This window comes from Carcharhinus amblyrhynchos, chromosome 3 (genome assembly GCF_965287045.1).
Source record: "Carcharhinus amblyrhynchos chromosome 3, sCarAmb.v2.hapA, whole genome shotgun sequence".
NCBI classification, from domain to species: domain Eukaryota; kingdom Metazoa; phylum Chordata; class Chondrichthyes; order Carcharhiniformes; family Carcharhinidae; genus Carcharhinus; species Carcharhinus amblyrhynchos.
In genome coordinates, this window is record NC_137326.1 from 76966185 (window position 1) to 76991747 (window position 25563).

Below are 25563 nucleotides of genomic sequence, written 5' to 3' on the forward strand. Positions count from 1 at the left end.
GTACTGTGATACTATGATAGAAATGACTTGCAGTTGTTCAGGGATACTGGTCTTTCCCACCACCTACCCTGCCCCCTCTTCTTCATATTCACTGGGCTTAGCGAAACAGTTGAAACTGACCAATAATCCAAAGCAAAATTTTCATTGGTTATACCATTAAGTATCCAGCAAGTGTTACTGCGTGCAGGAGGGTTTGGAAGATGATGCAGGCCAACATTGTACATATCCTAGTGACTGCAGTGAATGGCCAGTGCAGGGAAATGGGAACAGATGACTGGACTGCAGTTTAGAACCAAGCCTGGGACTTGGACATTCAGGCCACTGTTCAACTCTCCATGGAAATGTATGAGGCCACAGTTCAGAACAAGTCTGATCTGTGGCCAGGGAAGTTTTGCTTGATGTAAGACATAAAAGAACAAAGATGGATGATTAGTATTTGCACACGTGAGGATGTCTATTCTTGACTGAGAATGCTCACTATGCTGGAACAGTTTGCCCCCCCTCTGTCTCTGTAGTTAATTGATGGTATGTGTCAATTATCAGTAATCAGGCCTTTCCATTTACTTCTGTCTAGACAGAATCCTTGTCTGTCAATAAAATGTGTCCTAGATATTCAGCAGACTGAATACTCCAGTCAGTGCCTATCTGTTATCTCCTGCATACTGTTAATCATATCCACAGCATAAAACTAAGTCTCAAATGGATTGAAACACAAAGATTATGGACTCAAGCTCCCCTATTCCCTCTTCACCACACGTAAACTCTCACATTAATGCTTCCCTGTCCTCAAACACACACAGCCTTTCTCTCACCCTCGATAGGGTACACACTCACTGTGTTCCCTTTGCTACATTGTTTTATGTTACAATTACAGCCGATATCTCCCCCTGAGACAAATCAGAGCCCAGAGTAAAACCTGGCTTCATAGATCCTCGTTTCGCCTTTTCTTTGGAGACCATTGAAGAAAGGTTTTGAACGGATTAACAGTTTACTGATGAACTTTTAACATAAAGAATTAAACACTTATTAAACAAGGAAAAATGAACGATATTACAGCAGACAAAAAAGGTTGGAACGATCTCAATACAAACACTAGAAAATGATGCAAACTCGCGCTATTCCTTTTATCCCAGCCAATTGAGTGAAGGTTTACCACTAGTTAACACCAAGGCTTCCAGCTTGGGCTAGCCCAATTGCAAGCAGTCTTTTCTGGTGGACTTCTGAGCATTTACTGGTTGCTTTTCCCCAGCTGGTATCTCTTCCTGAGATACCCAAGACTGCACTCTGCACTCACTGTTAAATTGAACTGCAGAACAAATGCATGAGTTCCCTAAATTCAGTCTCATAGCACCTTTGCAGGATTTCTTACTCGAGTGCTTAGAATCCCTGTCCTCACTCTCAGATATTATACACTGAACAGCTTTTCTGTCTTTCCTGGGTCTCTGTGTGTCACTGGATCTCTGTCGCTAGAGGGCAGCAATTTTTTTGTTTTATGTGTTTTTCTCTAAATTCACTAACTATTAATCCCTTCGAACCCATCTCTACCCCTCAAGGGTTGTGAAACCTCGTTAAAAGTGCATATATACAGATAAGGCCTCAATACTCCCCAGTATTGAGTTTACACCAAGCTCAACTAAGCTCCACAAAAAATCTAAATGAAACTGAAATCATATTCCACCTTTCTTAACACACAAACAAATAAAAATTAAACTTAAAATGATATATTGTTCCAAATGCTTAATGCAACTCTCTGACTGCACACATACAGTACCCTCTGCGCATACAACTTTACAGTCCCCCCACCACCTTCCCGCCCCCCTCTCACCACAAGGGCAGCATTGTGATACGGTGGTTAGCACTGCTGCCTCATAGTTTCAGAGACCCAGGTTCAATTCTGGCCTCGGGTCACTATGTGTATGGAGTTTGCACTTTCTCCCTGTATCTGCACAGGTTTCCTCTGGGTGTTCTGGTTACCTCCCACAGTCCAAAGATGTGTGGGTTAGTTGGATTGGCTCTGCTAAATTGCCCCTATTGTCAGGGAGATTAGCAGGGTAGATGTGTGGGGTAACAGAACTAAGGCCTGGGTGGGATTGTGTTGGTACAGACTCGATGGGCTGAATGGCCTCCTGTGCTGTAGGGATTCTATGATTATGTTATTGTCCCTGTTACCACACATAGCTTTGCTGCTTCTCCCACACTGGAAGTGTACTGGATAGTTGCTGCTCATAATCATTTCTCTTTTAATGCATGCAAAGTTCCTGCAGACTTTGTTGAGAGTTATCCCATGGTAATATTCTTTTAGCAGGGCAGCAAGTGCAAGGAACATCGACAAGCACGACCGGCAACATTCAGGGTACCGTAGTCAGTGGACTACCCCAGCAGCTGGGCTACACATCATACATCCTCAAACAGACGCCGCAGGTAAGTCCTAGAACATTTCTACCCATCATTGCCACTCACTTATATTACTGTTGTTCAGTGGTCACAACCAGATGAACAAATGACAAAACAAAGTTCAGATTTAGTGTTATTAGGACCACTGTGGGAAGGGATGTGGCTGATACAGGAATGGGGTAGACTGTTGAGTGTGTTCTGCCTGCCTATACAGTTTAATCTTAACTCAATTTCTCTGTCTTTCTTCTGTAACCCTTAATATTCTTACCTAACAAATATCTATCAATTTAAGTTTCTTTTATCTGTAACTGTATTTAGATTGATAATTAAAACACTTGCTGTGTACAGTGCTGCTATTGAATTTCTGTTGTGGGCTGTGATGTGTGAGACTACCCATTCAGAGCAGAAGGCCACAAAATGGCCCCCTTCAACTTATTTGTGAGCAAATCCAGGGACACAGGAGCAGAAGTGTTTTATTTTGATGTTGTGAACGTCAGGAAAAGGCTGTGTTTTTCAGCAGGTTCTGGTTCCTATGTTTCAATCTATCCCAGAATAAGGGAATTAACATTCTCTTTTTACTCTCTTAGTCACTGTTGAACTCTCTGGGTGGAATTTTCCTGCCCCACCCACCATGGGAACTGGAGCAGTTGGGACCCGGAACATGCAGGATTTTCTGGTTTCAGAGCAAGTGCGGCCAGAAATTCCACCCTGTATCTTTTTTTCTATTGTATTTCTATGTTTCTCTTTATATCTTTTTATATTCCTATTGTTTTTGCCTCTGTTTATGTCTATCTATTCCAACTGTTGTGTATCTCTATTTATTTATCTTGGTTTTCTTTTGGCTCTCTCTATCTCTGTTGTAAGAGTCAGTTTATGAAGTATGTTTGGAGCAGGGTCAGTCAAGTTGCAGTGTAAAATGGCCCCTGATTCAGCACACACTGCTACTAAATTCAGACTCACTCATCAAGGTCACAGTATACCTTGTGATAAAAGCAGAAATGCCACACTGGTGCATTTGGGAATATATTCTCTGTGAAGTTGGAACTTACTCAAAAATGAAAATACGTTAAAGATATGTACGTCATTGTGCTGCTTTTCTTCCTGTTTCAGTGATTTCTGGAAGGTTTCTGCCTTATCAGTGGGACTATAATGGTATAATTAGAGAAATGGGCTTCAAGGTGTACCCAAGCCTGGTGAATTGATGGAGCTGGCATGTTCTGAGTGATATGTGATACCAGTGATTAGAAGGTTAAATTATGAGAACAGGTTGCCTATATTTGGCTTGAATTCCCTTGAGTTTAGAAGACTGAAATGTGATCTAATTGCAGTATTGCAAATCTTAAAAGGTTTTATTGAGGTAGAACAGAGAAACTATTTCCTCTTAGCAAAGTTAGAGCAAATATAAAAACAGAAAATTCTGGAATAACTCAGCAGGCCTGGCTGCACCTGTGGAGAGAAACAGAAACTTCATATGGACTTGAAACATTAACTGTTTCTCTCTCCTGCACAGATGCTGCAAGACCTGCTGAGTTTTTGCAGTATTTTCTGCTTTATTTCAGATTTCCAGCATCTGCAATGTTTTAGAGAGAGACCATTTGACGAGAATTCAGGAAGCATGCTTTCACACTAAGGATAATTGAAATATGGAATGCTATACCCCCCGCCAAATCTGTAGACACGAGGATAATTGTAAATTTCAAGATTGAGACTGATAGATTTTTGCCATGTAAGAGAGTCAAGGGATATGAAACTAAGGTGGGTAAATGGAGTTGAGGTATAGATCATCCAGAATCTAATTGAGTGACTTGAGGTTCTGAATGGTCTTTTCTAGTTCCTATGATTCCATTTTTGTGATCACATTAAAGATCAAATTTTTTAAAAAGAAAGGAATCCCCACAATGCCAATGAAAAGAATATTGATGGACAAGATTTCATTTTTCAAAACTTTTATTATAAAAGTTAAACCAAATTCAACACACTTCAAATATTAATTAACAAGCAAATGATTCTTCAATTAAAAAGGTATATTTTGAGTTGATGCAGCAAAGATATGCCTCACGTAGTTGACCAGTACATGCATCATTTCCTGTACAAATGGTGCCGTGTGCAATCTCAGTCTTTCTAACTCAGTCTCTGTTACTGAGCACCTGTCACTTTCCACTCAATGGATTTGGCCCTCAAGTCATACTCGCCTGCACCTGTATTCCATCCGAAGTTCCCGGATGCAATTGGCACTCAAACAGCACAGCCCTGTAGAACCTCCGCAGCTAGGCTCATGGCAGTCTTCATGGTGCAAAATCCCCAGAGACTCTCTTTTGTGAACCCTTTAAACTGTCTTGTTCATCTTGGGAAAACTGAAACAGCAGCAGTGTCCAATGACGTACATATCTTTAACGTATTTTCATTTTTGAGTAAGTTCCAACCTCACAGAGAATATATTCCCAAATGCACCAGTGTGACATTTCTGCTTTTATCACAAGGTATATTGTGACCTTGATGAGTGAGTTTGAATGTCCAATCCATTGTCCCTGCTCTCCATGTCTTCAGCTTTTTGACCTTTCCAACTGTATAGTGCATGCAGTAATACAAGCCCTGCTCTATTATCAGTCTTCTCCATGCTATTTTTCCAAGATCCACTCTGAACTGCTGGCTCTGAGACCAACTGTAATTCAATCTCCAAATTATCTGTTTATTAACATTTTGCTTTTCAATTTCATCCCTAAAGCAACCTTGGGTCATATTGGCATTTTTCAGAATTAAAATGCTTGCTAGGCAGTCCAATTAGATCCTATTCAGTGCGGCATGGTGGCACAGGGGTTAGCACTGCTGCCTCACAGCGCCAGGGACTTGGGTTCAATTCCTGGCTTGGATCACTTGGTGTGCGGAGTTTGTACATTCTCACTGTCTGCATGGGTTTCCTCCAGGTGCTCCGGTTTTCTCCCACAATCCAAAGATGTCCAAGTTAGGTGCATTGGCCATGCTAAATTCTCCCTCAGTGTACTCTAAAACAGGCATCAGAGTGTGACGATTAGGGGATTTTCACAGTGACTTCATTACAGTGTTAATATAAGTCTAAAACTTTATTATTCAAAATATTCCCCAATTGCATTTTGGAACTAAAGTGACATTTCCCCAAATCACGCTTGAAATGTCTCACTCAGATGGAGTGTTATGCTTTCAGCATGGTGTGAAGCAATTAGCTCTCAAAAGTTGACCTGAAAACAATTCCTTATAGTTGCTGCATTTACTTGTGCAATCAATCAAGCATGCATTTTTAATATTATCAATGTATATTGTGTTAACAGGGCAGCAATATTTCAGCAGTTGTGGAATCAGTTAATCAGTGGATAGCTGGTTTGTGATGCTGAGCGATGCCAACAGTGTGGGTTCAATTCCCATACCAGCTGACATTATTCATGAAGGCCTACTTCTCAACCTTGCCCCTCACCTCAGGTGTGGTGATCCACAGGTTAAAGTCACCGCCAGTCAGCCCTTTCTCTCAAAGGGCCTATAGTCATCTTGGACTGTGGTGACTTTACCTTTACCTTTATATTTCATTGTGAAATCACTTATCCCCTAGCACCAACCTTCCTTTGCATAAAATGGTAAAAGCCATTAGACATGACAAAGTCAATGTCTCTGACTTGGTCTGCATTACAAAAGCAGTAGTCTTCATAAAATCTTACAGAACAGTATCTGGTGCCAATGCTTTGAAAGAGCTATCCAACTAAACTTATTCTTTCCTCATAATTCTAGAATTTTCTTTTTCAGGTTTATATCCAATTTCCTTTTGAAAGTTGTGAATGCTTTCACCATTTTTTTGGATAGTGCATTCCAGATCTTAACAACTTTCTGTGTTTAAAACGAATTCCTCTCATCTCTGCTCTGGTTCTTTTGCCAATTATGACAAATCAGTTACTGACCTTCCAGCCAGTAAAGACAATTTCTCTCCATCCACTCCATTAAAACCCCTCATCATTTCAAAAAAATTAAACTTTCTCTTCTCTAAAGAGTACAGTCCCAGCCTCTCTACTTCTTTCATATAACTGGAGTCCTTTATTTTTCTGGCCACTCCATAACTTTGGCACATACGCCAGAAATTGTGCTGTGTTCTGGAAGTGTGAATCTGTGGAGTCACAGACGGGGAGATGCTGAATTCCTGTTACCTGACAGTGGTCTTTTTTCTTTCCAGGGCACATTCTTGGTTGGCCAGCCGGTCCCTCAGGCCTCGGTGAAACATGCACCTGGTGGCTCTATGTCATCTGGCATGGCAGTACAGGGGCCATCTTCTGCAGGCACCCACCCGCAGGCAATCAGAGTCTCCACGACCCAAAAAGCAGTGTTTGCACAGGTAATCTTCTAAACTAGTGGGGCTGTGTTTTTTTTTAATGTCGATGTGAATTATGCATGTTTTGAGATACAGGGGCCTAATTATAGTTGGAGGACTGAATTAATTCAGGAATTATCTGTATCTAGGTAATTATTTAAACACATTATCTTGCGGACTGGAGTGAGGTATGATCCCAGGAAACACAGGAAAATGTCTGCAGCTGTGGGGGTTTTACAGGATCTGTGTGAAGCTCAAGGGCAGATAGGCCACTTGTCACATAGTCGTTGGCTGACCCTGAACTTTGTAGCGACTACTTAATAACCTAAGAGGTCCCTTCAAAGAGCATTAAGAGCCAACCACTTAATGTGGAACCTGAGTCACATGTATTGCAGGCTGGGTAAGGGTGGCAGTACGTTAGTGAGAATTTTTTTAATGACTGTTTTCTGATACCAGTACACATTTCTAGATTTATATTGAATTAATTTTCACTTTCTTGCTGTGGTGGAAAATGCTAGTCCAGTACCACTGCCAATCGGCTGCTGTTCCTAACGCCTCTCGGGTCTTTTCCTGCTACCTCTGATGAAATGGGTGACCTCGTGCAGCCACTGTCCAGATTGACATAACTAAAATCAGGTGCTTTTGAGAGCAGAATCACAGGCTCAGGTTCATTTCCCATTACTTCATGCTCCCATATTCCTGAGGACGCCCAATGAACACAAGGTTGAGATTGTGACTTCTTGCTAATTTACTGCGTCATGAAGACCTTCGACATTATAGTCAATTTATTTGAATGTGTTGAGTTACAGAAAGGTCTGTAACCTCTGTGGCGTGGCAGTCAGAGTCAGATTGCCATTCCATTCCTACTTACTTAGCTGGAAGTGAAGCAGTTCCTTTTTTTGCCTTACCTTCCAACACAAGTTCTTTTATTTTTGGTACTTTATTCCTAATCAAGAAAGCCAATTAAGTGCAATCAGAGTCCTGACATGAGGGACGAGCCAGATCCAAGCTGACAAGGCAGGATATACATCCCATTTCGGGCTTGACCAAACAAGATCCAAGTTGACAAGACGAGGCATTGCACCCCCTCCCAGGCTTGATCTGAGCTTCACCTTAACCTAAAGGCCAAGATGTCTGTGAAAAATTGCATCAGGTAAAGCCTCGGTTTAACCTCAATGGCTACCCCAATTGCTTGCTCTACCCTAGCACAGGAAAACTGATTGCAGGCATCATCACACCCCAAGCGCAGTGGGCTAGCCGCCTCCCCTGTCTGGTCATTGATTCTCCCAAGACCAGTGTAGTGCAGCAGGTTCCGACCTTTTGTCAAGGACAGGAGAGTCGGAGACAAGGAAGTCATGCCCCCTTTTTTTATGGCACTAGCTGCCATACTGCAGGTAAGTTAAAGGTCCACTTTGAAAAGCCAGCGAGAAGCTACAAATTTCTAAGATAATTGAGTAGGATTTGGGAAGATTGGGTGGTCAGTGGGTAGGGGGGATGTTCAGATGGTCAGCAGGGTGTGGGGGGAAGGGGAAGGCATGGTTAGTCAGGAGGGGATGGTCAGTTGGGTGGTCAGGGAGTGTCAGGTGGTCATGTTGGGGATCTAGTATTGGGGGACATAGGGTGGTCAGGGAATGTTGAGTGATCATGGGGGCATTGAGTGGTTGGAGGGAATAATTATTAATGTAAAATAGCCAGAACCGTCTAAAGTTTGAGATTTAAATTGCATTTTTGGATGTTTCCCATTTGGGTGTTGTCCATTGGTCATTTGCAGTGCAATCCTTACCTAGGAACCTCCAGAGGAGTGGGGGGTGCAGTTTGCAGCTTACGTTTGGGATGCTCCCCAGTTGTGACAACCTGAAGCCGGGAAGTTACAGACTGAAATGATTAATGGCTAATCTATGTGGACTTGAGAGTCATTCATCCAACAAAGTTCCCTTTGGAAAATTACTAAAAAGATTGATGCCAAGACTTTAGTGGGAAGTAGTATTAATATCGACTAGGGAAAAAGATAGTGAAGGTTGTGTGGGAGGGAAATTGCAAGATTTGAGGACAGTGAAACTAGCCTCATGCAAGATATAAGTTCAGACAGGATTGCCTCCCTGCACGATAATAGATCTGTGCAACAGAACTCCAACTAAAACCATCAATACTGCATTGATTAATTCTACCACAAGGATTTGGATAAATACCCTAGATTGGAATGGGGTTGAGGGTTAGAGCTCTCAAAAACAGATTGTGTGTCGAATCTGGCTAAGATCATGGGATTGTCAAGGGAGGATATAAGTGCTACATTGTTAGGCTCCTTTTATAATTTTACTATAGTATCATTTTATTACATATTTTTTGCCTTTGATATTTTGAACTTCCATATTTCACGCTACTTGGATATTTGACCCCTGATTCTCTGAGACCAGAGAGCGTGTTCTCAATTGCCCAAATATCTGGTTGTTGTGTAGCAAACCAAGGGAATGATAGAACTTCCTGTTCGGTTTATTTGAGCATTTGATGTTAGTGGTGGAAGTAACACAACACTGGACTGTGACTTAAGCTTTAACTCCAAAACAGATTTATTAAACAGTCAGTGCTTAAGTAATGAGTGGCAGTAACGTAACAAGTATACTGTTGTAGAAATATGGGAGTTCAAAATATCAAAGACAAAAAATGTGTAATAAAATTATACTATAATAGAATTGTAAAAGAAACCTACATTGTAGCACTTACATCCTCTCTTGACAATCCCATGATCTTAGCCAGATTCCACACACTTTTTATGAGCTCTAACCCTCAACCCCATTCCAATCTAGGGTATTTATCCAAATCCGTGTGGTAGAATTAATCAATGCAGTATTGATGGTTTTAGTTGGAGTTCTGTTGCACAGATCTATTATTGTGCAAGGAGTTGTAGAATCATAGAAACCCTACAGTGCAGAAAGAGGCCATTTGGCCCATCGAGTCTGCACCGACCACAATCCCACCCAGACCCTACCCCCGTATTCCTACATATTTACCTGCTAATCCCTCTAACCTACGCATCTCAGGATACTACAGGGCAATTTTTAGCATGGCCGATTAACCTAACCCTCACATTTTTGGACTGATCTAGTTCCTCATGTAGAGAAAATAATAAGTAGTTCTGTGTTAAGCCATGATAATAGCAGCCTTCTTATGCTGCAGATTTTTTTCTGCTCTTCACTACCAATGGAAACTATTTGGCTGATGCATAACATGATAGATATTTATAATATAATTGATTGGCTTGGTTTCTCCATTGGATACCATTTTCAGAGAAACCAGCAAATTGTCGCCAAAGTTGCAGTGATATGTGGAGCAAATCAGATGAACATTATCTTGTGAAACATTAGGTTCGTTTTTAATATCTTTGGTATGGTGAATCAGTGGGTGGTTAAGTACATCAGACAAAGACTAAGAGGTGCACAGAATTCTCAATCATATCTGTATACTTTTTCTTTCATTGTTGCCAACAGCAGCTGTATGGCATGTTTGGGTACACAGTGCAGAACATTTGTATTTCAGAAGGAGACAATTTGGCCCATCATGTCTGTGCTGCTCCCTTCATAGAATCCCTGTAGTGCAGGAGGAGGCCATTCAGCCCATGAATCTGCACTTATTCTCTGAAAGACTGTGGGGGCAATTCTCCCGTCCTGCTGCGCTAATTTTTTACCTCAACGGGCAGGGAGAATCATGTCTGCCGATTCCCACAAGCATTTGCACTTGCTGATTCCCACAAGTATTCACACTTGGGTCTCCCAGGCCTGGATTTCTGGCGGCATCTGCATGGCTCCAGAAATCGGCTGAGAGGCAGGGCTAGCATTTAAAAAGCATTTTACATCTTATTTAAATGCTATTAATGGGCCTGGGACTGAACTATCAGGGGTCACTAGCATCTCCCACGCTGCTAGAGTGTTTCATTCCAGCGGCGATTACTGTAGCTCCCCACTTTCAGGGAACTAGTGGGATGACCCTGCTGGAGTGAAGGGAGGGCAATTGAGGCTGCCCAGAGGGTTGGCTGGTAGGGAGGCAGTGCCTCCTGGGCATAGGCACCCTGGCAGTGTCAGCTTGTGCCTCCTAGCACTGCCCAAGGGGCATCTTGGCATTTCCCACCTGGCTGGAGATTGGGATCAGGGGCATTCGAATGGGCTGGTCCATGAATGGACGGGGGGGGGGCTGTGATCGTGACATGGGGGCTTTGCAGGGGCAGCACTGCAGGAGTCCTGGGCTGGCCAGCGATCAAGATGGCCAGCAAACGAGAGACTGACATTTTGGGGTCACTGCACATGCGCAGAGGCCTGCTGATTTCAGCCTCAGTGAAAAGTCTGACAACACCAGGTTTTAGTCCAACCTATTTATTTGATAATATACTCACAAGCTTTCGGGGTTAGCCCCTTCGTCAGGTGAATGGAGAGTTCTCCATTCACCTGACGAAGGGGCTAACCCCGAAAGCTTGTGAGTATATTATCAAATAAATAGGTTGGACTAAAACCTGGTGTTGTCAGACTTTTCACTGTGTTTATGCCAGTCCAACGCCGGCATACCCACATCATGACTACTATCGATTTCAGCCTCTTCAGTGTGAATAGGCCCTGCCCACTGAAATGGAATGACATTCACATTGGTGGCCTCTGCAGTGCACAGTGTAGGCGATCCTAGTTTGAACGCCCACTGAAAAAAACAGCATGAATTACTCCAATTTTCCCATGCATTCGACACTTAGAATTTTGTTAGGAAGAATTGCCCCCTGTATTTCAGGCTCTATCTCCTGTCCTATCCCCATAACTCCGCAAATTTACCGTGGCTAATCAACCAGAGGAAACCCACACAGACATGCAGAGAACGTGCGAACTCCACACAGACAGTCACCCAAGGCCATAATTGAACCCGGATCCCTGCAGATGTGAGGCTGCAGTCCTAACCATTATGGTACTGTGCTGCCCCATATTCACCTAGTGCCACTCTCCTGTCTTTGCCTCATAGTCCTGCACACTGTTCCGCTTCAAATCATGATCTTATTCCCTTTTGAAAGTCTCAGTTGAACCTGCCTTCAGCACTCTCAGGCAGCGCATTTCAGACGCTGTCACTGAATTAATTTCATATCCGGGTTGCCACTGTCTTTGTGTGGTGATGTTACTAATAGTGCAGAGATCTGGACTAATAATCTGGATGATATGAATTCAAATCTCACTATGGCAGTTTAAGAATTTTAATTCAGTTTTTGAAATCTGGAAATGAAAATAGCTAATACCAGTGTCTTTTGTTGTGATCATCCTTTGTAGTGTCAGGTTGTAGTTAAAATTACAACTGATTCACTGATATCTTTCAAGGAAGGAAAAACTGCCAGCCTTGCCAGGTCTTTCCTATCTGTGACTCCATCTAACACTTTGTCCCCTGAAGAGATTCAACTAGCCACTGAGTTGTGGCAAACCATAGTTCAAGAAGAGGACCTCCCCCCCACCACTGCCCCCCCCCCCCCCGCCCCCCCAAATCCAGGCAACAAGCAACAAATAATAACTTCTGACCTCCCAAGTTTGAATTTGAAAAATCTGTATTGATAAATTGTATGTTTTGTTGAAGGTTTTCTTCTGTTTTATGTATACTAAACTGCAGTAGATGATCATTAGTAATGTTTCTGCTAATTTCTGTTTGCTGTGTGTGTGACCTTTGGGGATTCATTGGTGCAGTGCAGTGATATTGTCAGTGAACTGGTAATCCAAAGATCCAGGGTAACACTTTGGGGACCTGGGTTCTAATCCCACCACAGCAAATGGTGAAATTTGAATTCATTAAAAAATGTCTGGAATAACGAGTCTAATGATGACCGTTACGTCATCAGATTCACTAAGGAAATCTGCCATCATTACCTGGTGTGGCCTACTTTAGATCTACTGCAATATGGTTGACTGTTTATTGCCCTCTGCAATGGTAGTTCAGGGGTAATAAATGTTGGCCTGGCCAGCGATGCCCACATCCCATGAATGAATACTTGTTGCACTATTCCTATAAGAGTGACAGATTGCACAAGCAATGTGGCACATTCGATATTGCTGTAAGATTTTCACCCGCACAGTTTGAAAACATTCCTCATGCTTTGTAAAAACATTTCCACACACATTTGTCTGCCCTCCAGGCTTTTCTTTCCTCCGTGGAATCAATTTCAATTCCCTTTGCTTGTATTCACAGCCTATTATTTGGTGATGTTGATTCATTCAGTGAATTATTTCCAATTGCTTTATGTTGAAAATTGCACATTGTAGCTCTTATTGCCTCAAGCTTGCACCTTGTGTTTGCCTGCTGACCTTGCTTGTTGCTGCCACAGAAATACTGAATAATTTGGTGCTTTCAGCATTTAAACGGCAAAAAATGCAATAACATTTTGCTTTATGTTAGAAAGAAACTTGAGTGTCAGAGACAGTCTTGAGAATCTGTAGCTTCCATCTTGCAGTTAATGAGGTCAGGTCAGGTTAGATTCCTTTGTGAAGGGATGAGGAGGAAGACGTTTTGTTGAGAATATCCCTATATTTTCAGAAAAAAAGCTACTTACAGCACCTGGATTTTCTATATTACCTTTGATTCATGTGATGGGACCGCTAAAGATCTGTCCTTTGCCTCTTAATCCTTGACTATTTGTTCATATATGCACTGACACACTCAGCATCTGTATTTGTATTGATTCACTATTTCTTTTGATCATGCAACCAATTTCTTTCTGTCTGCCTCTTTGACTTTTCTCTCCTACTTTAAAAATCTTATGAAACCCATCTCATTGATCTCTTTGATCTAGCATTCACTTCCTGTCTCCTGCACTGCTCGGCCATCTTGTTATTTCTTTGTAAAACTGCTTGGAAGAATGTGTTGGACATACTGTGTGGCTGTAGTTGTAGTTCTTATCTGCGACTGACGTAAATTCACCCACATAGTTTCCAATGGTAAATCCAGCTCAGTGTGGCAGTTATGTTGCTTCCATTGAGGCTGATCATCAGTGGATGCTCACTTGGTGATGATATGGGGAAGCCTTGCAGGTTCCATGCAGTTTGGAAAGGTGACACTTGGTGAGATGAAAGATGGTGGTACACCCCTCTGCCACTGTTTATTGCATTGTATTTATTGCTAAAGCAGCTGTAAATGTACTTATTTTACAAACAGGTTGTCCCCAGTGCCCAGGCGTCCTCTCTGCACTCACTCGTACACTCTCCCTCGCCCGATGGAGCAGCAAGGCCACTGTCTGTAGCACCTCCTCTCTCACAGCCTGGCACCACCACCCTGCGGGTGGCTGGAGGGGTCATTACAACGGCCAGTCTCTCAACACCAGTCTCAGGAACAGCACCAGCTACAGTAGGAACTGTGACTCTTCAGGTAACAGGGTGGATGATGGAGAAAAGGGCGAGGTTCTTAAGCAAAATATATAAAGAATGACAGCACAATAATTGCACACTTGAGTTCTGGAAATGTTTTGGTTGGTGTTTGAAAGAGGATGCAAATTGCAGCTATCTTCTGGTCTTGCTTTGATTTGATTTATTATTGTCACGTGTTTTAATATACATGAGAAGTATTGTTTCTTGTGCACTATACAGACAAAGCATACCGTTCACAGAGAAGAAAAGGAGAGAGTGCAGAATGTAGTGTTACAGTCATAGCTAGGGTGTGGAGAAAGATCAACTTAATACAAAGTAGGTCTATTCAAAAGTCTGACAGCAGCAGGGAAGCTGTTCTTAAGTCAGTTAGTATGTGACCTCAGACTTTTGTATCTTTTTCCCGACGGAAGAAGGTGGAAGAGAGAATGTCTGGGGTGCCTTAGTTACGCAGCATGCTTCACCGAGGCAGCGGGAAGTGTAGACAGAGTCAATAGATGGGAGACTGGTTTGCATGATGGACTGGGCTACATTCATGACCTTTTATAGTTTCTTGTTGTCTTGGGCAGAGCAGGAGCCATACTAAGTTGTGATACAACCAGAAAGAATGCTTTCTATGGTGCATCTGTAAAAGTTGGTGAGAGTCGTAGCTGACATGCCAAATTTCCTTAGTGTTCTGAGAAAATAGAGATGTTGGTGGGCTTTCTTAACTATAGTGTTGGCATGGACCAGGACAGCTTGTTGGATGATCTGGACACCTAAAAATTTGAAGCTCTTGACCTTTTCTACTTCGTCTCCATTAATGTAGATAGGGGCATGTTCTCCTTTATGCTTCCTGAAGTCGATGACAATCTCCTTCATTTTGGCACTCTGGCACTGACACCACTTTTTCATTTTGGTTCACAGTCAGAGCTGAAGGGAGCCAGCCCTCCTGTGAATTCTGTCACGTCCCTAGTGAAAGCTTCAGGCCAGCAGTCGTCCCTCCCAGTAGCCCAGATGGATCTTGCCACCAGCCAGTCACCCGGTGTCATTTCCATTGGTTCTCAGGCAGCCCATGTAGTGGTTTCACAGCCTAGTACTGGAGGATCCAGCAAAACCAGCAGTTCAGCGGGGTCCAGTGTGATATCCAGTTCCACTGCTGGGATGAACACAGCGAGTGGAAAAGCTATAGCAACAGTATCAGGTAAGATGGGAGTTTATGATGTTCAGAAACTATTTAAACCATCTCTTCTACCCTGAGTAGAAGGGCCACTCATCTCGGGCATTGTCCTTTGACAGAACTTGTACTGGAAGAGGTTATTCAATAGTATACTAATTATTTCTAAGCAATTTCTTTGAGATGCTTTATTTGTACTTTATTCTGGTCCACTGGGGAGTCAAGCAACTGGGGTCCCTGATGTCTACGTCTGTTGTTTTGTAATCAGTTACCGCAAGGTGTCTTGCCTCTGATTGGGACTACTCCATGTCATTGTCCCACCTCTGACTGGATTGCCTCCTGCTTAACAATGCTGCAGTGACATTGTCCTACCTCTGATAGGGATTGTCTCATAATGTCATTGTCTAGCGTCTGGCACTGCCCCATGATATCACTGCCTCTCCTCTGACTGGTGTTCTCCCATGATATCCTGTTCAAGACAGACTGTGTGCAGAAAGATTGGGCAAATTTAGATCGGAAAAAACTGTTCCCATTGATGGAAGGATTGAGAATCAGAGGACACTGATTTAAGATGATTGGCAAAAGAAGTAATGTGGCATGAGGAAAAGATTTGTTATGTGATGAATAATTAGGATCTGGAATGCATAGCCTGAGAGTGTGGTGGAGGCAGATTCCTTCTGTGCTGTTTCCAATCTATGATTCTATATTCTGCTTCTACACAGGGGCAAGTTTCAGGGCTACATACTCTTACACAATCATTCCCTTAATCAGCAACACTATGGTTTGGTAAATGTACTTAAATCATACTGAAGCCAGTGTTAAGTTTTTATTAGTGTCACAAATATGCTTACATTAACACTGCAATAAAGTTACTGTGAAAATCCCCTAATCGCCACATCCCGGCACCTGTTCGGAAGGGAGAATTTAGTATGGCCGATGCACCTAACCAGCCCTTCTTCTGGACTACGGTAAGAAACTGGAGCACCTGGAGGAAACCCACACAGACATGGGGAAAACGTGCAGAATTTGAACAGGCCGGGAATCAAACCCAGATCCCAGATGCTGTGAGGCAGCAGTGCTAACCATTGTGCCACTGTGCCATCCAAGTTTGCTTGAACCTCAGTGATCTGCTGTTGAACTGGAATAGTGTGCTACACTCTGAGGAATTGGTAGTCTTTAAAAATGCACCCTCTGTTGGACAGGATTATAGACCTGGGATCCATTGGAATACTTTACTGAGCTGACATTGGATTGTTTTATTATGCTGGGATCTGTTGGATTGTTTTATTGTGTTGGGATCTGTTGGACAATGTTACAGTTTTGGGATCTTGTAGAGCTGATTCATATTGAACGCTGTCACAGATTTGGAATCCATTGAACAGTGTTGCAGACCCAGGATCTATTGGTTCAGGGTTGAAGAGTTCGGGTCTAATGGACATTGTTTTGGCCGGTGATCTATAGTTACCAGTAAGGAGAGTCAAGTTATCTGAGTATCCCCACTAACCAATGTGGTCTCACGATGGCACAGTGGTTAGCACTGCTGCCTCACAGCACCAGGGACCTGGGTTCAATTCCCAGCTTGGGTCACTGTCTATGTGGAGTCTGTACATTCTCCGTGTGTCTGCATTGATTTCTTCTGGGCGCTCCGGTTGCCTCCCACAGTACAAAGACATGCTGGTTAGATGCATCGGCCATGCTAAATTCTCTCTCAGTGTATCTGAACAGATGCTGGAGGGCGGCGACTGGGGGATTTTCATAATAACTTCATTGCAGTGTGAATGTAAGCCTACTTGTGACTAATGAATAAACTTTGCTTTATGTGGTATTTCCCTCTATGTTGTTCCTGAATTGAAAACCAAAAAATAAATGTCTGTTGGGTCAGAGAGAATCATACGTTTATTTAATATACTTTACCACAAAATGTTATGAATGACATAACTGGCTACTGTTAGTGGATGATTGGGGTAATGCAAACCAGTGTGGATTTACATATTGTGAGGAAAGATGTTTCTTGTTTCTGATTGAACTAGCCCAATGATCCCATTGCTAATTAAACATCCACAATGGGAGCCTTAACCTGGAGCAGCTATTGTAGAGATGGAACCATTTTGTCTTAAAAGACTTGTTCCTTTGTTGCCTCAGTTAAGCGAAGCAGACCAGAGAGTACAATCTCAATTTCTATATATGCTAAGTTAGCTGATTTCAACCATGATAGTAGCAGGGAAGCTACAATCATCCTCAGTATCCTAGGCTGGGAGAGGGTTGGCTGGATGCATGGCATGAAAGGATAACCAACCAGAGTTCTGCTTATCAGTATCCAGCCTCCCACGGTTGAATGTCCTGCTGACACTTCACTGTCTAGGCTCATACATGGTTTGTGGACACTGGGATGAAGTCCTGCAAGACAGCGAGCCTTGCACTGTGAAAGTCAGCACCTTCAGAAGATAAAAGAACAATAAAGACTTCAAAAACATTAGTGGAAATCAGTTGCATCCAAAGGATTGACACTTACTATGCGTAAAATGTTTTTTTTGTGAGAGTTGTTTTACTGTAGTATCAATTTAAACATTTGGAGATTTGATACCCCTGGGTCCACTTGAAACATATCCCTGACATGCAGAGTTAAAAGGAGCACAAGAAAATGTTGCAAAGCATTCATATGCACTTATGAAATGAATAAGTGATAGGTTATACGATTTAGCCTCTGAGAGTAGAGCGTAGTGGAGGGAGAATGTAATGTAATGGAGATTAACTGCAGTGTTTATCTTGATCCTGGCCACAATCTCAGCTTCTGGGAAAATCAGATGGCCCCGGCAACACACATTCCACTAGTGATCTTTTGAAAAGCATATCATTTTCTTTTTATCCCCTTCCTGTCTGTAGGCACTGACCAGTGCTGGGTTATGGCAGGTTGCCTGCTTGCTCTCCACAAACTCATTAACGCAGTGAGCATTGGTCATATGTTGAACCACCAAGATATTGCAGTGGTTCCATGATACTGCCTTCATCCGAAGCCTGAATAGATTTCCCTTGTTTTCGGACTGGGGTCTGAGCAATTGTGTTGTCCCAACCCTTACAAAGAACAAAAACAGCCCGGGAAACAGGCCCTTTGGCCCAACGTGCCCGCGCCGCCATTTTAACATTACCAGTCTTCCCTCCACCCATGACCCTTATCAATGCTTATGGCATTCCACATTGACGGAAGACTGATTTAGGGACAATTTATTACCTCCATTCAGCCTAATAGCACATCTTTGGGGTGTTGGAGGAAACCGGAGCACCCGGGGAAAACCCACACAAGCACGGGGAGAATGCGCAAACTCCCACAGCCACTGGCCCAAATCCATGTGTCTGCACAGCAAACAGTGATAGTCACTGAGCTGTCGTGTTGCCCAGCATAAGTACTAGGCTATTCTCGAACATCCAAGAGCAGCCGTTGTACGACCCATCACGTGTATGCCCCTCGTTGGACAACAAGGCAGACCGACTTAAAACCTGTGAATTAAAAGAGAAAAACATTAGTATCATTCCACATCCTTATACATTACCAGGGACGTCCCAATGCTACTGAACCTCATTTAAAACAATCTCCTATATCCTTCCATCTCCAACCCACTCATGTGCCTGTCTAAGTAACTCTTAAACAACTCCAGCGTGCCTGCCTCCACCAGCTTGCTTGGCAGAGCATTCCATACCCCCACTACCCTCTGTGAAAAACCTCCTTCTAATATCCATGTTATACCTCTCCCCCCTCACCCTAAGCCCATGGCCCCTCATACTGTGCGTTTCTAACATAGGAAATAGCTTACCACTGTTTACTGTATCTATACCTTTCATAATCTTATATACCTCTATTAGATCTCCCCTCAGTCGCTGTCTTTCAAGGGAAAACAGCCCCAATTTGCTCAATCTTTCCTCATAACCCAGTCCTTCCATACCAGGCAGCATCCTGGTAAACCTCCTCTGCACTCTCTCCAGGGTCTTCATGTCTTTCCGTTAAGTAAGATGACCTGAACTGGATGCAGTACTCCAAATGCAGCCTGACCAACGTTCTATACAACTGCAACATTAGACTCCAGCTCTTATACTCTCCCCCTTCCTGTAAAGGCTAACATACCATAAGCTTTCTTCACAGCCTTCTCCACTTGTACTGCCACCTTCAAAGACTTGTGCATTTGCACCCCCAGGTCCATTTCTATACTCTTTATAGGTCTACCCTTTATCGTATAACTCCCCCCTACATTATTTCGGTCAAAATGCATCACCTCACATTTATCAGGATTAAACTCCATTTGCCATATATCTGCCCAATATACCAGCCTATCAATACCCCATTGTATTGCCTGACACTACTCCTCACTGCCCGCCAATCCAGCCATCTTAGTGTCATTTGCAAATTTGCTGATCACACCACTTACTCCCTCTTCCAAGTCATTTATATATACTACAAAAAGAGGTCCCAGTACTGAGCCCTGCAGCACACCACTAGTGACAGGCCTCCAGCTAGAAAAGGACCCTTCCACTACTACTCTCTGTCTCCTCTTACCAAGCCAGTTATCAAACCATCTAGATACCTGGCCTTGTATTCCATGAGCCTTAATCTTTTCAACCAACCTACCATGAGGGACTTTGTCAAACGCCTTACTGAAATCCATATAGATGACATCAACGGCTCATCCTTCGTCGACTGTTTTTGCCACCTCCTCAAAAAATTCTACCAGATTCGTAAGACAAGACTTCCCCTTTACAAAGCCATGCTGTGTATCCCTAATCAGATCGCAACGCTCTAAATGCTCATACATCCTATCCCTAAGAATCCTCTCCGTCAACTTGCCTACCACTGACGTCAAACTCACCAGCCTATAGTTACCAGGGTTGTCCCTCCTACCCTTTTTAAACAACGGTACCACATTTGCTATCCTCCAGTCCTCTGGGACCTCACCTGTGTCCAAAGAAGAGACAAAGATTTGCGTCAGAGGCCCAGCAATTTCATCTCTCGCCTCCCTAAGCAGCCTAGGATAAATGCCATCGGGCCCCGGAGATTTATCAGTTTTAATGCTACCTAAAAGCCCTAACACTTCTTCCCTCGTAATGGATAGTTCCTTCAATTGGTCTACAGCTCCCTCGAAGTCTGTACCAGACATCAAGCCCCTCTCCTTCGTGAATACCGATGCAAAGTATTCATTCAGGATCTCCCCCATTCCCTCGGACTCTAAGCACAATTCCCCTCCTCTGTCTCTGAGAGGACCAATTTTTCCTCTAACCACCCTTTTGTTCCTGACATAGGAGTAAAACGCCTTTGGATTTTCCTTAATCCTACCTGCCAAAACCATTTCATGCCCCCTTTTTGCCCTTCTAACTCCCCTTTTGAGATCCCTCCTACTCTCTCTGTATTCCTCCAACGCTCTCTCTGTTCCCAGTTGCTTAGACCTAACATACGCCTCTCGTTTCTTCCTGACCAAGTCCCCAATATCTCTAGTAATCCACAGCTCTCTAATCCTACCTTCCCCATCCTTCCTCTTAACCGGCACATGTCTTTCCTGCAACCATTTCAGTTTTCCCTTGAAAGACTCCTACATGCCTAACGTGGACTTGCCCTCCAACAGCCTATTCCAGTCTGTATCCCTAAGCTCCTGCCTAATCCGGCTGTATCTAGCCTTCCCCCAGTTTAGCACCCTCCCCTTAGGACAGCACTCATCTTTTTCCATTAGTATTCTAAAGTAGACAGAGTTGTGGTTACTGTTAGCCACGTGTTCACCTATTGTAACCTCAACCACCTGATCCGGCTGATTGCCCAGAACTAAATCCAGCATAGTCCCCTCTCTAGTCAGGCTATCTACATACTGCTCCAAGAACCCTTCCAATACACATCTTACGAATACCTCCCCGTCCGAACCCCCAGCTCTAGGCACCTTCCAATCCACCCCAGGGAGATTAAAATCTCCCACTACAACAACCCTGTTCTTCCTACACTTATCCAAGATGTCTCTACATATACCCTCTTCCACTGCCCGCGGGCTGTTGGGCGGTCTGTAGTACACCCCTAGCATAGTAATCACTCCCTTCCTATTACTCAACTCCACCCAAAGAGACTCAATTCCTAACCCCTCTATATTACCCTCCCTCTGCACCGCTGTGATGTGCTACCTAACTAACAGCGCCACTCCCCCTCCTCTTTTCGACCCTCCTCTGTTGTGCCTAAAACACTTATACCCAGGAATATTTAGCTGCCAGTGCTGCCCTTCCTTTAACCACGTCTCCGTCACTGCCACCACATTTAAATTCCTCGCAAACATTAAGACCTTAAGTTCATCCATTTTACCCGTGACACTCCTCGCATTAAAACAGATGCACTGAAGACCTTCAGGCCCACTTGGATCCTCCTCCTCCTGGGAGATTTTCCTATCATCTAGACTTACCCTGTCACCCAACTCACTCCCAATCCCAGTGCCAACTGAGCTATCTGTCTCCTCCCCATTCTCTCTCTCTCTCTCTCTCTCTCTCTCTCTCCCCCCCCCCCCCCCCCCCATATTAGTTTAAACCCTGCTGAAACACTCCAGCTAACCTCCCAGCTAAAATATTTGTGCCCTTCCCATTTAAATGTTCCCCATCCCACTTCTACAGCTGCTCTTCCCTCACAAAGACTTCCCAATGGTCTACAAAAGTAAAACCCTCTGTCTTACCCCAACTGAGATTCAAAGGTTCTGTTTGGATTGGGGCCAAAACCTAAGACTTTGTGACTATGTGAACAAGTACCAAACTATAAGGTAGTGTACTGAGCTGTAACTAGAAAAGTAATCATTGGCCCTTGCTAACTGGCATCAGAGCTTGTTGCCTATTCATGTTACCTATCTTCTTCCCAACTCATCCATGTAAAGTGTCAAGGATGTTTTTTGTCCCTTTGAAATTATTATATAAATAAAAGTTTCTATTGATATCTCTTCTCCCCTCTTTCTACCTGGAGCCAGTTTCATAAAAAAAATTGCAAATATTTAAATCCTGTTCCTGAAGCTCTCTTCAGAACATTTAGATCATCCTTTTAACTTCTATATTCAATCCTAGTCCAAGTAATCTAACCTCTTAATTGAATCCTTTTAGCCCCAGTGTCATATTGCCCTGCATTCAGATTCTGACAGGATCTGATCAATGATCTTCACTACACAGATCAGCAGAATGGATTAATAATTTGAATATGTCTCTTGTGCTCTCCAGTCCCCTCAAAAGACTATTCTTCCATTCTTTACTTGAGGCCTCATCCACAGACATTAGGCTTTGTTGAAATGATAAAAATTGAGAATGAATAGAAAGAAAACAATAGTTTTAAACTAAGTGCACATGAAATGGCGGGGAAACTCATTGAAACTGATTGAAACCAAAATGATCTCCATAGCCCTAGGCAAAAATATCAATCTTAACCTTGCATGCAACTTCTATTATACATCACACTAGAACAATTTGCTGGAATTTGTGGGGAAACAGTTAGAATTGGTTGTACTGTTAAAAAATACTTTAGGGTTTAAACAGCATGCATAAGATCCTCTTAAAAAAAAAGGTTGACTTATCTGCTAATGGTTGGAGTGTTGAGTTGTGTAAAGTCTAATTACTGTTCTGTCATTCCTTTGCACAGTGAAGACAGAGCCTGGCTCTACAGGTGCTTGTTTCAACCCCACGCTGCCCACAGCAGGCACTGTGAAAGTGGAACGAGCGGGATCAGATGGGGCATTTGAAATTATTGAGTAAGTCAAGCATTTTATTCTAAAATCCCTCTTCTATGGATACTTCCCAAGTGGCATTCAGTTTACAAGGTCAGATGCATTAAAGCTTAGATGCTGAGTAAAGTACTCATGCTGTCTGATCAAATTCTCCTTGAGAAGGAATGTTCTTTCCTGTATTCAGTTGCATTTGGCCTCCTTGTTCTGGGATGCTGATGGAAACCTAGAACCATAGAAAATTACAGCTCAGAAACAGGCCCTTTGGCCCTTCTTGTTTGTGCCAAACCATTTTTTGCCTAGTCCCACTGACCTGCACTTGAACCATATCCCTCCACACCCCTCTCATCCATGAACCCATCCAAGTTTTTCTTAAATGTTAAAAATGACCCCGCATTTACCACTTTATCTGGCAGCTCATTCCACACTCCCACCACTCTCTGTGTGAAGAAGCCCCCTTTAATATTCCCTTTAAACTTTTCCCCCTTCACCCTTAACCCATGCCCTCTGATTTTTTTTCTCCCCTAGCCTCAGTGGAAAAAGCCTGCTAGCATTCACTCTATCTATACCCATCAAAATGTTATACACCTCTATCAAATCTCCCCTCATTCTTTTACGCTCCAGGGAATAAAGTCCTAACCTATTCAATCTCTCTCTGTAACTCAGCTTCTCAAGTCCTGGCAATATCCTTGTGAACCTTCTCTGCACTCTTTCAACCTCATTTACATCCTTCCTGTAAGTAGGTGACCAAAACTGCACACAATACTCCAAATTCAGCCTCACCAATGCCTTATATAACCTTACCATAACACTCCAACTTTTATACTTGATACTCCGATTTATAAAGGCCAGTGTACCAAAAGCACTCTTTACGACCCTATCCACCTGTGATGTCACTTTTAGGGAATTCTGTACCTGTGTTCCCAGATCCCTCTGTTCAACTGCGCTGTTCAGAGCCCCACCATTTAGCCTGTACGTTCTACTTTGGTTTGTCCTTCCAAAGTGCAATACCTCAACCTTGTCTGCGTTAAATTCCATTTGCCATTTTTTAGCCCATTTTTCTAGTTGGTCCAAGTCCCTCTGCAAGCTTTGAAGACCTTCCTCACTGTCCACTACACCTCCAATCTTTGTATCATCAGCAAATTTGCTGATCCAGTTTACCAAATTATCATCCAGATCATTGATATTGATGACAAACAACAATGGACCTAACACCAATCCCTGCGGCACTCCACTAGTCACAGGCCTCCACTCAGAAGCAATCCTCCACAACCACTCTCTGGCTTCTTCCATTGAGCCAGTGTCTAATCCAATTTACAACCTTCCCATCTATATCTAGCGACTGAACCTTCCTAACTGACCTCCCATGGGGGACCTTGTCAAAGGCCTTGCTGAAATCCAGGTAGACGACATCCATCGCCTTCCCTTCATCCACTTTCCTGGTGACCTCCTCGAAAAACTCTAATAGATTGGTCAAACATGACCTACCAAGCACAAAACCATGTTGACTCTCCCTAATAAGTCTCTGTCTATCCAAATATTTGTAGATCCTATCTCTTATCACACCTTCCAATAACTTGCCAACCACCGACGTCTAATTTACTGGCCTGTAATTTCCCGGATTTCTTTTGGAACCTTTTTTAAACAACAGAACAACGTGAGCCACCCTCCAATCATCCGGCACCTCCCCTGTGAATATTGACATTTTAAATATGTCTGCCAGGGCCCCTGCAAGTTCAACACTGGCCTCCCTCAAGGCCTGTGGGAATACCATGTCCGGTCCTGGGGATTTATCCACTCTTAATTGCCTCAAGACAGCCAGCACCACCTCCTCTTTAATCTGTAAAGGTTCCATGACCTCCCTACCTGTTTGCCCTATTTCCGTAGACTCCATGTCCGTTTCCTCAGTAAATACGGATGCAAAAATCCCATTTAGTATCTCCCCCATCTCTTTTGGTTCCATACACAGTCTACCACTCTGGTCTTCAAGAGGACCAATTTTATCCCTCACTATTCTTTTGCTCCTTACATACCTATAGAAACTCTTTGGCTTTTCCTTCACTCTGCCAAAGCAACCTCTTGTCTTCTTTTAACCCTCCTGATTTCCCTCTTAAGTAGCTTCTTGCATTTTTTATACTCCTCGAGCATCTGATCTGTTCCTTGCTGCCTGTATATTTCATACAACTCTCTCTTCCTCTTAATCAGTGTTACAATCTCCCTCGAGAACGAAGGTTCGTTATTTCTATTTACTTTGCCTTTAATCCTGCCAGGAACATACAAACTCTGCACTCTGGTAACTATTCTTTGATCACACTTGGAAAATGCATGTCTGTGAACATTGGGTGATGATGTGGATGTGCCGGCGTTGAACTGGGGTAAACACAGTAAAAAGTCTGACAACACCAGGTTTAAGTCCAACCGATTTATTTGATAGTATACTCACTAGCTTTCGGGTTAGCCCTTCATCAGGTGAATGGAGAGTTCTGGCCTCAGACAGAGCATATAAAGCACAGACAGTTTACAGATTACTGATTAGAATGCGAATCTTTACACCTAACCTGCTGTTCAAGTCTTAAAGTGGCCGACAATGTCGGCCACTTTAAGACTTGAGGT

The 25563-nt window shown here is 43.2% G+C and overlaps 1 protein-coding gene across 6 annotated transcripts in view; it reads left to right on the forward strand.

Annotated features, from left to right (window-relative positions):
• The window catches only part of yeats2 (YEATS domain containing 2), a 141910-nt gene that overhangs the window by 101313 nt on the left and 15034 nt on the right, over window positions 1-25563 (forward strand). For 2 of the 6 annotated variants that reach the window (XM_080185391.1, XM_080185395.1), the window contains 5 exons: window positions 2303-2421; window positions 6587-6745; window positions 13880-14089; window positions 14992-15268; window positions 22869-22977. In XM_080185391.1, the coding sequence (XP_080041517.1) occupies window positions 2303-2421; window positions 6587-6745; window positions 13880-14089; window positions 14992-15268; window positions 22869-22977 (874 nt within the window). The remainder of the gene's footprint in view (window positions 1-2302; window positions 2422-6586; window positions 6746-13879; window positions 14090-14991; window positions 15269-22868; window positions 22978-25563) is intronic. The other 4 variants (XM_080185393.1, XM_080185392.1, XM_080185394.1 and 1 more) reach the window with 4 other exon arrangements.